Below are 12,400 nucleotides of genomic sequence, written 5' to 3' on the forward strand. Positions count from 1 at the left end.
CAATTTACGTAAACGTGAAAATATGTAAATTTTGAAATATATGCAATAATCGCATGCGAAGTGTAAGGTAGCTTTTTTTTTTTTTTTTACAACGGAAAAAGACACAATAAAATAATAAAACTGCAAGAGAGAAAAAACTAAGCGGCAAAAACTTAACCAAAGTCCATACGATGCTTCCGACACCATTGAGCTAGTTGATGTGTTGTCGTAATCCGTGTCCACGAAACCTTTTGCATTTGACAAGTTGTGAAGGTCTTGCCTAGCATTCTAATCTGGGCAATTGTCCATTTGATTGTTATGTCTGCAGTGTTTTCCGCCCGGAGGAGTTGCACTAACACAGAAGAATCAATTAAAATTCTAATGTTCGGATGTCCCACATTCTTCGCCCAAATTAATGATTTTAGGCATGTCGTAGCTTCAGTTGATAAAGCTCAGAGAGCAAAATAAAAGAGGTCTTGTTGCGTTTGTGCGTAATCAGAATCAAAGTTAGTCACCCAAGCTACTCCTCCTGCGTTCGTTCTCTTATCCCAAGATCCATCAACTTGTACAATGAGTGGCCTCCGTAAGTAAGTTGCTGGTCAAGATGGGCACAACAGAAGCCTGGCAGGGTATTGGGATATCGTGGATTTCGAGTGGGATCATGCCTTGGAGCTATCAAGGAATCGTGTTGATATATATCACGTTAAATCTTACTTGTTGCAATTATTTTGATGTATACTTTTAGATCATGAATGTTTATAATTTTATTATTCCAACATATATTGAAATAAATAATAGTAAAAAATGTGCATTGAGGACTAGTAAAGAAAACCAAATGAAACAACTAACAAAGTGAAGATAGTTATAATTATTTATTATAGTTGTGTTTGGCATGAATTTGTCGTTAAACTTTTTACATGGTCTGAATCAAACATTCAAGTTGAGATGGGGTTTAACCCTTAGACCAATCTCAAACATACTGTTGGAGCTAAGGCTTGCCTTAGCTTCTTGTATTCTATTGTCCCACATTAGGAAAGGTAATCAGAAATAATCCTCTTAGGGGCTGGACATCCTGTTGAGGTAGACCCTTACCCAGTTGCTTGATTAGAGGCCCAGTTTAGAAGAGACCCACAACCCGGGCTCTGATACCATGTTAATTTTCAGATTATATGAAAATGGGCCTGGGTAACCCAATAAGGAGGAGGAGATCTAGTTTAGCCCACTTACAAGCTAGGTGGTTCCATCCTAAAACCAATTTGTGATAGGAGGAGTAACTCCTAATCTTATAAAGTGGTTTATTCTCTCCTCTTTCTCCAATGTGGGACACTCACAAGTGGACATTTAATGGGTTTCAACAATGAGTCACACAAAAAACACTCTCTTCCTTCTCTTCTCTTCTCTTCTCTCTTTTTTCCTGGGTTTTCGTGCTTTTTTTCCAAAACTTATCCTGCTAGTGGTGGCAGTCTAGGCTACTGTGTTAACCTTGGGGAGCGTTCTAGCCAGATCGATTACCACCGTTGTCGGGCCGCAATTGCTTTCAAGTCAGTGGTCTCCTACCACGACACAGTCTTGAAATCTTTCTCTTCTGCCATTGCATATTGTCTGTTCTTACATCCTACATAACTATATTCTTCCTTACGTAGAAATCATAATAGATAGTGAAATGATGATGGGTGAATAGTGTAAAAAATCTTATTATAATAGAAATAGAAATTTAGGAGAGGATATATAGAAGACTCATGGGAAATGTGGAAGTCCTATTTACTTCATCAAGGAAATTGAAAGCAAATCGTATAAGGTGGACCGTGGACCTCTTGCATGGGTCATGGGTGAAATTTCAAACAAAATTTCACGTCTATGGTCTTAAGCCATGTCACCATGATGCAAAAGATTCCACTCACAACATTAACAAGTGCACCAACATTACTCATATATACCAACGTGACTACGTGAGGAATGAAACTACCCTTAACTGCTTAACATCCATGACCAGAGGTCCAGAAGAGCTAGTGAACACTGTTTTTCAATTATACGTTCACCGAAGTCGTTCTAACCTTAAGGAGGGGATAATATTAGAATTCAGCTTAGACCTTAGTTTATTCATTTTACTGTATTTAATATTTTTATGTTTACTTTGTTCTGTAAAGCAATTATCTTTCATGTACTTGTTGTAGGACAATAGTAAACGAAATAAGACTTCATACTTTCTTCATTTTTAACCTGTAATATTTTTACTTTTACACTATTCGCGCACTTTTTTCGATTTTTCCCTGTATTCCTTCTATTTAAACTTTGCTTCTTTATCTATTTCTGAGAAAATTCGGTATAGTCAAGAAAAGAAAAGGGTCTCATGTGATAGGAGAGAGACAGAAATGTTATTACCCAAAATGAAAGTGTCTACAACTAAGTTGAAATTTCTTAAAATAGAAAGTGTCACAACTAAATTGAAAAGGATGAAGTAATTTAATTAATTTCACTTTACTTCAAGTGCCTGTTCTCTCCAACTTATTTTCAGTTCAATTCAACTCAGTTGAGTTCAATTCAGCTCTGGAAAATACTTTTACTCTCACATTTCACTATTCATTTCAGTTCAGTTCAGCTCTTTTATGTCGAAGAGAACAAACCCAGTTTACTTGTAATCCATTCAATTCAATTCAGATCACTTAAGTTGCAATCAATTTAATTCAATTCAGTTCAGTTATTTTATGTCGAAGAGAATCGGCACTTCGTCTTCGGAAAAGAGAATCAATAATTGCGTGTACGCCATGTTGCAACTTGGAAGTAGCGGGTGGGAAGTGGCCACTGATTCTATTCTATCTGGGAAAATGAAAAGTGGGTGATTGGTGTAGTTATCCATTCTGCCGTCTCCTCTACTTCTTCCTTATTGTGATTGACTTCAGTCTTCAAGGTACTACTTTCCTTTTTAAAGTAAACTATATTTTGATTTGAATGATCATCTTTTATTTTTCTTTTGCCAATTTATAACAGTTGATTTCACTCTAAAACAAAGTCTTTAATTTTGATATTACTAAATAATATTCTGGGCATATGGAAAATTTTAATTTTTGAGCACCCAATTCCACTTTATTGTACTTGGTTTGATTTGCGTCATGGACAACTGCACTTTCTTCTACTAATTTGCTATAAGTAGTTGAGTTCATATCCTCAAAATGATGAAATTTTATGCTTTTTAAGTTCAGATTGAAATTCCCCTTAAAGAAAAAAAAGTTTAGATTGGAATTTCGTAATTACTAGTCAAAGTTTTTATTTTTCTTGAAATAATCAATTGGTATTTTAATTGGGTAGATGGGTTTTTGGTAGAAATGGTGGCTTTCAATTCCTAATTTAATGGGGAATCAGAATTCAAACTATGAAGATAGAGAGGATAATTTTCCTATTGAATCATCTTCTTATGCAGGAACCTCTATGTCCTTTATTCACAGCCGCAAAGGCAAAGAACAGCTGCCTAAATTCATTGCTGACAACTTCAACTCTGTAGATGAGGTTTACATCATCATTTTTATCTTCTTTTTTTAACACTTTGTGCAATTAAACGTGGTAAATCTGTGTATGAAAACTAAAGAGGTATATCTTTGCTTCATGTTGTTGTAATTGGAAGAACAATTACTCTGTCTAAGTTTTTATTCAAGTTGGAGTTTTTGCTGGGCGTACCCTTTGTCATCAAGACGTGGATGTGGATATCGAGTTTATACTTACCTTGCTATTGGAATGTTCATTCCCCTCATCTAGCACAAGTAAACATGAGTGAGAAGATCTGAGTCCAGAGATGAGAGCCAATGATTTTTAGTGGAGTATACTTATATGAAGTGGATGTACTATTCAGGCAACAATAGGAAAGCAAATCCAAGTAAAGGTGTATAGTTTGCTCTTCATAGGAGCTAAGATGTAGAGTTCGGGTCTTAGGTAGATAGTTGAGTAAAAAGCTCCAAGTAAACGCGTTGGCATGGAACCAAGTTGTATTGATTAGGCTCTGAGGTCTCCATTTTCCTAATAAAGTTTGTGCATTGTAATTGAGTTAGTATCCAGGCTTCAGTGCCCAAATTTAGGACAGTGTCCCCAAGTCCTAAACAGCGAGCCCTTAGGGTTGGACACTCTAGATGTCTACCGGAATCTACTTGAGTTTCGGTAATATAGCTATAAGTGGTTTAGAGTCTGCAAAAGGAATGGTTATTGATGCATTATTGAACAATTAAACGGTTAATATGGTTCTAATGATCTGCCATTCTGCCTACAAGTTCTAATGATCTTATTTTTCTCATTTTTGTAATTAGATGAGAGTTGTTTACTAGCTTTGTTAGGTAAGATCAATGAGCTTTTGAGAGTGAACTTTAAATGGTAAATGATTGATTGTTGCCTCTTATGATGTTGGTGATGGCAACGCAAACTGATATGCTAATCCTCTATTCTTAGTATGTTCCTATGCAAGAAGATATGTTTGGAATTTTTGAAGGCTGGATGGGAAAAGGAGATACCTAAGCAATTAAGGAAGACTGTGGCATTTCTGAGTGGAAACTCCGTAGGAGTATATAAAGTCTAATTTGTACGAGTTGTAGTGATTGCGCTCTCTTGAAGGAATTTGGAAACAAGAGTGTGATTGGATCTAAGGTTGTGGAACTGTGCCTCCATTAAAAACTAGGTCTTAATTCCTCTGCGGGATGGACATCATTGTACGTACCATAATTTTAGGGATGAAGTTGTCATTTATCATATTCAAATGTGCACATTAGATGATGGGTTAAGTTGGGAAGCTTATTTTCGATAAAAGCCTGATTTTTCTATAATTTTGTCTAAGAGTTTAGAGAGAAGACTTGAGTAGTCAGTCACAAATGTTGGAGTGAACTACAATAGAAAACTTGTGTGATAGGGACTAGGGAGTCCTTTATAGTGTTTTGCAAACATGACAGAAGTAACTTACGCATCTCGAGGTGTGCTCTATTGATATTTAAGCAATTTAACAACAGAAGGTTAATGTTAAGAAGATTATGTCAATTTGAGTTGGTGATGTTCGTAATTTATAGCATATAGTTTATTTCTTTGTGGAGTTGAGTTTCTTTCATTTTTCTAATTTGGATTCTGTTGGTGTCCCATTTAAGTGAAAATTTGTTTAGGATCCGATTATTGATTGATTTCAGAAAAAGGTTTTGCGGGGTAGAAATGGAAGCTCCTATCAAGTATGGGTAGGTTACACTCTTAAAGAAGACAATTTTCCATTAGGCCCATCTACTTTATGTTCATGTTCTTGCAAGCTAATATATTTAATGCTAAGAGGAGGGGGCATGGGATGCCATCCGGAGGCCCTTCAGAACCTAGTGAGGGCAGTGCCAAGCGAGCCAAGGGAAGACAAAAGTGGGCGACGAAGGAAGGTCTGAGGCCCCCGGAGAATCCTTAGCACCGAGGGCCCTAGGAAGGTACGGGACGAAAAAAGTCAGGGAAGTCGAAAATGGTCCGAAGACAGGAAAAAGTGTAGATTATAGCCCACGACTCCGGGTGCTCACGGGGCCAGGCACCGGTGCCGTAGCAATCTAATGGCAGCTGGAGAGAGAAAATTGGCAAATTTTCTGGGTAGAAGTTACTCACGTCAAGAGTTCTAGTTTCCCTTTTTAAAGATACAAATTCTTAGGACCGGGCTATGTCCTGGGTAAGAATTTTTTTCATTTATTATACTTTAAGATGATAACACTAAATATCACTTGGTCTATTGGTTAAAACTTTAGTATATAAACTTGAAGTCACGGGATCAAATCCTATAATGTGCAATTTCTAAGTTTTCTATTTTAAGTGGATTACATAGAGTAAAACACCTTTAGGGAGAGCACCACATGGCACCAAACCTTGTTTAAGAACTCCTTTTGGTATATTAGTTTAGATAAGAACTCTCTAGCAAAGGTGAAGTGCTAATTTTGAATTTAAGTTAACTTACTTAAGTTTGTAGATAAAGCTTGACAATATTATAGACATGAACACGTGATACATTTTGATTTCCCCTTTGTGCTTAGATGCAACCCCTTGGTAGGCCTTTAGCCCTTTAATATATTTCTTTGTCAGACACCACCTTAAAGAAAAGTAGTGAAGGTGAATTTAAAAAGATACTACATCTCTCAGGCGGTTTCAGACAAGTTACTCCATTGCTCCATCAGGGGGGACTATTTCTGAGAAAAGTGATTTAGGAGAGCCAATTTGATTTTGGTCGGAGGAGACATTCAACTTATGTTAGAATTGTGTTCATGCATTTACTGTATCTTGAGAAAGAGAATCATCTAAGTTTTCTTGAGAAAATTATTTGTAAGATGGAGTAGGAAAAAATTTCTATAAACCTAAGAAGTGATGAAACATAGGTTTCTGGGAAGAGGGGGTGAAAACAGGAAGGCAAAAAAGGAGGAATTGATTGGTTTAGAATATATTGAATGAGAGAAGTTGTAAGTAATTTATTAAAATGGTGGCTAACCCTGGGAAGTTCTTCTAAATGCCAGGATTCTGTTCCTTTCTTTTTTGCATTAGGGTTGGGTGGCAATTGGAACTAGTCTCGGTTATGTTCATGTTTATATGACCAAAGGTTTTGGAGCTTATGAGCTTCTCGTGGTCTGTTTCCAGAAGAATGTCTCTCTCTAAATAGCTACTCGCGAGCTTGAACTTTGCAACTTAACCCACAATAAACAAGTCTTACGTGGACCTCGATGTACAATAACATCTATCAGGTTGCCTACCCTTGCATCCAGCCTAAATTGGATGTATGGTATCTACTTAGCTTACATAGACGAGGATCCAAATTGATCTTTTCCTGTCAAGTGCCTCTCCCCACCCGTCTTCCCACTGCCTTTCTTTCTCTTCATGAAAGGCTTCATTCTTGTTCAAAAGATTTTAGTAATTGTAATCCTATCTTTCAAGTTCTAAGAACACTTGTGCTTTGTACCTAAATTCTGTGTCTTGTATGACATGTTAGTGTCACAAGTAACTGTTAAATCCAATGCCTCTTATTGTGAGAATATATATGATTCTGGTGTGGCTAGTACCATCCACTTTTGTAGAAAAATAAAATACAGAGGTAAAGATTAAATTTAGTAACACCCTCTCTCAGGTTCCTAATACAACCTAGCCCAAATCTTCCTCCACCCCCCCCCCCCCCCATCCCCTTGACAAGCTTTGATCCTATGACCTAGGCCATGGGAGATGAGGTAACTCCCAGCCAAGCAACCCCACAACCCTTTGTACTACCCGCTTATGCTTCCCTTTTGCTAATATAAGTTCCTAACGTGTATTTCATAATATGCTTCTAGAATGAGATGGGATCTCATGCTCTGAATTCCAGGTTACAGTGGCTCTGAGACAAGCTGGCCTTGAGTCTTCAAACTTGATACTTGGTATTGATTTTACAAAGAGCAACGAGTGGTCAGGTAAATTCCTTACCTAGCAACATACATTTCCTTTTTACTGCTTAATATATATTTACGTTGGAATGACCTTTCTTAATTTCAAATGACTCAAGGGAAGATTTCATTCAATCGAAGAAGTCTTCATGCAGTTGGTCGAGATCCAAATCCCTATGAGAAAGCTATTTCTATAATTGGCCGAACTTTATCCCCTTTTGATGAAGACAACTTGATACCTTGTTTTGGATTTGGTGACGGTATGCTTACATCCTTCACCGAGTCACTAGTGTGGTTGTTGTCACATAAATCTTGTATTTGGTTTTGATTGCTAATTGCTCTTTTTCTGTGAATTATTGGTTTCTGAAGCAACAACCCATGACAGAGATGTATTTAGCTTCTATGGGGATCATCGGCCTTGTAATGGTTTTGAGGAGGTGCTTGCACGATACAAAGAAATTCTTCCATACATCAAGTTATCAGGTTTTCGTTGAAACCTTAACTTCCTTCCTCTTCTCACTTGATGGCTCTTAAATGTATGACACTTATGCAGAATTATTTGAAGATAAAGAACACATGGTTTCTTGTCAACCAAATTTAATTTTTGTCCCTGGTCTGCTCACTTGTTATCCAGTCCTACACTATTGTGGCATCCTCTCAGATACCGCTTGTTTCGTCTCCCCTCTTAGTTTCGCTTCCTCTCCCTCACTCTTTTCTCAGCTTTCTCTATCCTTTTCTAACAAGCCCAAAAGCTTGCAAAGATGCATCTGCTGGACTGTTTCTCTTGCAAATCCACTGTAAATTATATTCTGTTATCAAATCTGAAAAATGAAATCTTAAACACCATCATCCTCCTCGGGCTAGGCTGATCCATTCGACAATGAGGAACGCTAGTTTCGTCTTTCCTCATTTTCTCTCTCATGCTTCCTGGAAAATCCTGAAATTTTGTTAAAACAAATTCTTGAAACTAGTAGTGGGACTGTACTGAAATGTCAGTAGATCACCTTTCCGATAGGAAAGGAAATATTTTCAATTAGAATGGTGGTGTTTGTGCCAAAAGTTGGGTATGAAAGGAGTCATAGGCTTTTGTCTTTTTGAGATATGTTGTTACCTTGAGCATAGCCTTAGTTGAGGGGTCTCTTCGTGAGGTTGAAGTTGCCAATCATTGTATGATAAGTGGTGGGAACTGGATGCATATATTTTCGGGTGGGGGTGTAGAGAGTGAATTTTGGCAGACAAAACAATCTCCAACTGCGATGTCGGGGTAGAAGATAAAGGTTTTAGCCTTTTGGGGACGAACTCCTACTTACTCGCTTTGTAATTGACCTGGAATGCGTATGACATTTTAGGCTATGCCAACTAATGACTTTCTCGGAGTGCAGAGGAAGGAAGGAGGAGATATGATGTGCAAAAGTAGAGGAACTCTGAGGAAGTAATTGTTGTTGAGAAGATTCAAAGTAAGGCATGTTCTTTCCCTGTAAAAGACTAAGTTTAGGTGCAGTTATATAAGGGTTCATTATGTCAATCCGTGATTGAATATAACTTTTGGATAAGCTCTTATAATGGACGCGTAAACTATAGTTTTTAAGAAGTTCAGATATGTTATAGATAGAATGATAGATTATAGGGTTTGAGGTTAAAAGACCATTGAGGACTGAGGTAGACTAAAGTGCTTTTGATAGAGAAATGTTAGTAGAGCAGGTTTGTGGAGACTGCCACATCTACCCCAATTAGATGGGGGTTAGGGGTAGGTTTTGCGGTGATGGAACAGGGATGGGGATGAAAATTGGACCCACCATGGGTGGTAGGGAGGGTGTGGATATGAAATTATACCCGCCCTCCCGAACCCCGCATGCCTCGCCGCATCCCCGCTCCACTTCTCCTTCTTCTCATACCCACCTATTAATGGAACACAAGTACACAACCATAATAAAATCAATATTTTATAAAGGAACCCATTACCCATATACTATAAAAAAAGAGCACTTTTTTTTAAATTGGAAGGAAGCCTCTAGTAATTGGTTTGTGGTGGGGCGGAGATGGATTTTATAGTGTACCATTGGGGTGGGGATGGATTCTATAGTGCACCCGTTGGGAGGGGATGGATTTGGATATTTCTTGCCATGGGTGTTGAGGTGGGGATGGGGATGAGATTTGTAGGCGGGTACATGTATGGAGGGACCATCCTCCACACTCACCCCACCCCATTGACATCCAACTTTCACTCCTATACTTTCTTGTGCAACTTGTTTTATGACTGTATTGACAGTTTGACACTTCATAAATGATGTTTTGCACCTCTTTCCTGCTGCTTGTAAATTCCAGAGTTTTTCTTTTGAAGAGTGAAGACTACTGCTCCTCTATATACTTTCTTGGACTTCTACATAGTATTCTTGAAATGCATGAACAGTTGATGATAACTGGATATGATCTTATATCTCCTGTCAATCCATTTGTTTGGCAGGCCCCACCTCATTTGCCCCTATCATAGATGCAGCAATTGACATAGTACAAGGCAGCAACATGCAGTATCATGTCCTGGTTATCGTTGCAGATGGGCAGGTTTTTACAAGATATATCATCCCTTGAATCAGGAATTTGAGAAAATAGATTGAATTTTATTTATTGAAAATCTTGTTATGTACATAGGTAAACAGGAGTTCTGATTTACCACCTGAAAAGCTTAGTCCCCAAGAACAAGCAACTGTCGATTCTATTGTTGCTGCCAGGTAAAAATCTGATATTTGCCCGCTAAAATAAACAGAATACATATATATAAGCCCGTCTAAGTGTCTAACTGCTCCTTTGGTATTATGATCAGCTATTATCCACTTTCCATTGTTTTGGTTGGCGTTGGTGATGGACCCTGGGATGCGATGAAAAAGTTTGATGACAACATTCCGCAGCGGGCATTTGACAATTTTCAGGTATCCAAATTTTGAAACTAACACAAACAAATGTAGTAGGGAAGTTCCAAACATGTTGGTGCCTTGGACTACATCATGGCTCAAATGCAAAACATTAAAGCAAAATAACCTAGAACATAATAATTCTATTTTGAATCGGGACTCTAGATTTGGTTGTTCTTCAAGAAAGGACAAGGGTCTACCATTCAAGGAGGTAAAGTAACAATGTGGGATCATTAGTAATCATTCCCCCAACACTCCCTTTCCCTTTTACGTAGTTCAACGACTACTGTTTCTTGTTTCCTTGGCTCATGTATATACATAATGCTACCTGTTCTATTCTTGATTATTGATAGGATAAAGTACGCACGCTCTTGCCTATCTCTTTTCCATGTGAGGGTGGAACTAGGGACGTTTGGGCACTTCTTGTGATAGCTTCTTGACCATATTTAGTTCTGGTGGCGGATTGATGTATTTGTATTTATTTTTATTTTATCTTGCCAGAGCTTAATGTTTGTTAAATTTATTTAGTGTCATTACTCTAGAATCAGAACCTTCCCTAAATCTGCTGTTATGTTATGTAGTTTGTCAACTTCACAAAGATTATGTCGGAGAACAAGGACATTCATAAGAAAGAAGCAGCATTTGCTCTTGCTGCATTAATGGAAATCCCAATTCAGTACAGAGCCACTCAACAGCTTGAATTTAGTGGGTATGACTGGAACTTTATTTTTTGAATGTTTGTTGACAACGTACGAGGACATGTCAAGTCTGAAATTATGTTTGCAGTAAAAAGATTAGCGTTGGCCATCAAAGTAGGGCACTTCCTCCTCCGCGTGAAGTGATAGATCATGATAATTCAGTTAATCAAGTTGCAAACATGAGAAGTTCTTCCTCTGTAGAGCCAACCAGTCCTGTGGATTTTAATGCTCCTTTGGAACATGTAAGGCTCAGTATGCTTCTATGTAAGATCTTCATTATATTCAAACTGCATGTTGACTTATGCAAAGTTTACTAAAACCTTAATTTCTCCTTAAGGTATGTCCAATTTGCCTGACAAATCCGAGAAACATGGCATTTGGTTGTGGTCACCTGGTATGCTCTTCCTTCTGCCTCTTTACGTGAAAACTCTTGTCTTGCCTTGCATTCTGTTTCACTTGTGTGAAATCCTTTTTTTCTTCTTTCTCTTGTTTAGAGTATTATTAACCTTCCTTTGTTACTGTTTCAAGACATGCAAGGATTGTGGAGGAACACTTTCGACATGTCCGCTGTGTAGGCAACCCATTACAACACGCGTAAGACTGTACAGCTGAGTTATGGTTGAAGAATCCCACTTATACAGTGGAATTCGTCTTATGGTAATCATCTTGAGTTATGGTTGAAAATTTCTGACCATAATGTTGTATTCATCTCAAAGTAATAATGTAAAATAAACACGTGGATTTTGTATATATAGTATTGTACTTTATTTTATGTATGTGGATGTCGTGAGAAAATTACATTAGGAGTGCTCTTCATGAGAATTTCCGTATGTATCTTTGTTGTAATCCTTTGTATGTCGGTTAAATTAACGTTATAAATTGAGTTTGTGATGCTTCCCCAATTAATATTCATATTACACCCTCTATTCCAAAGTTTTTTTTGAGTTGTCTCAATTTTTTTTTGCCATATATCCTTTTAAGTAGCTGAACGTGTACGCATTGAACAAGGTTATAATGAATTTTAATGCATATCATACGAGTCGAGGAAAGTATATCATGTTTAAATGGAGTATACCAGTTCTCAAGCTAGAATTTGCTGGCTAGAGTTCCAAATGGCCGAATTATTTAGTTTCTTTGCCAATTTGAGTGGTCAACCTGTTTACCTTATATTATAACAAAAACAACTCAATTTTTTCATAAATAAATAAGTTTGAAATAAAAGTAAAGTCAAAAAACTTATTGAGTTACAAGTTTTTTCAAGTTGGGCTATTTCTTGCTCAATTGGAGTCGTGAAGGTTTTGAGTTGAGTTTATGTTCATGTGGAGTTATCTTGAGTCGAGCTTTGATTGAATTGAGTATAAATAGCTCACAAGCATCTTAACTTGGTTAGTACCCCTTGAGCCCGTCAACTCAATTAGTACCCTTGAAC

The 12,400-nt window shown here is 37.5% G+C and overlaps 1 protein-coding gene across 3 annotated transcripts; it reads left to right on the forward strand.

The window, feature by feature from the left end:
• Nucleotides 1-2,728: 2,728 nt before the first annotated feature.
• LOC104890595 (E3 ubiquitin-protein ligase RGLG3) lies at nucleotides 2,729-11,897 on the forward strand. Of its 3 annotated transcripts, none has more exons than XM_010676137.3 (12): nucleotides 2,729-2,887; nucleotides 3,398-3,483; nucleotides 7,307-7,391; nucleotides 7,484-7,624; nucleotides 7,734-7,847; nucleotides 9,829-9,926; nucleotides 10,014-10,093; nucleotides 10,186-10,291; nucleotides 10,855-10,982; nucleotides 11,060-11,213; nucleotides 11,309-11,365; nucleotides 11,500-11,897. In XM_010676137.3, the coding sequence occupies exons 2-12, from the start codon at nucleotides 3,406-3,408 to the stop codon at nucleotides 11,581-11,583; spliced, it is 1,125 nt and encodes a 374-aa protein (XP_010674439.2). In that variant the 5' UTR covers nucleotides 2,729-2,887; nucleotides 3,398-3,405; the 3' UTR covers nucleotides 11,584-11,897. The 3 variants fall into 3 exon arrangements, with proteins under 3 accessions (XP_010674439.2, XP_010674440.2, XP_048499311.1); XM_010676138.4 differs by lacking the exon at nucleotides 2,729-2,887 and adding an exon at nucleotides 2,907-3,129; XM_048643354.2 differs by lacking the exon at nucleotides 2,729-2,887 and having other exon boundaries at nucleotides 3,138-3,483.
• Nucleotides 11,898-12,400: the final 503 nt, after the last annotated feature.

This window comes from Beta vulgaris, chromosome 4 (genome assembly GCF_026745355.1).
Source record: "Beta vulgaris subsp. vulgaris cultivar EL10 chromosome 4, EL10.2, whole genome shotgun sequence".
NCBI classification, from domain to species: domain Eukaryota; kingdom Viridiplantae; phylum Streptophyta; class Magnoliopsida; order Caryophyllales; family Amaranthaceae; genus Beta; species Beta vulgaris.

Excerpts from the sequence above, each read along its gene's own strand:
- LOC104890595 (XM_048643354.2), top strand. The coding sequence starts at position 3,328 with ATGGGGAATCAGAATTCAAACTATGAAGATAGAGAGGATAATTTTCCT. Across the intron at positions 3,484-7,306 it reads ACTTCAACTCTGTAGATGAG|GTTACAGTGGCTCTGAGACA; the intron begins GTTTACATCATC and ends TCTGAATTCCAG. Across the intron at positions 10,094-10,185 it reads GATTCTATTGTTGCTGCCAG|CTATTATCCACTTTCCATTG; the intron begins GTAAAAATCTGA and ends TATTATGATCAG.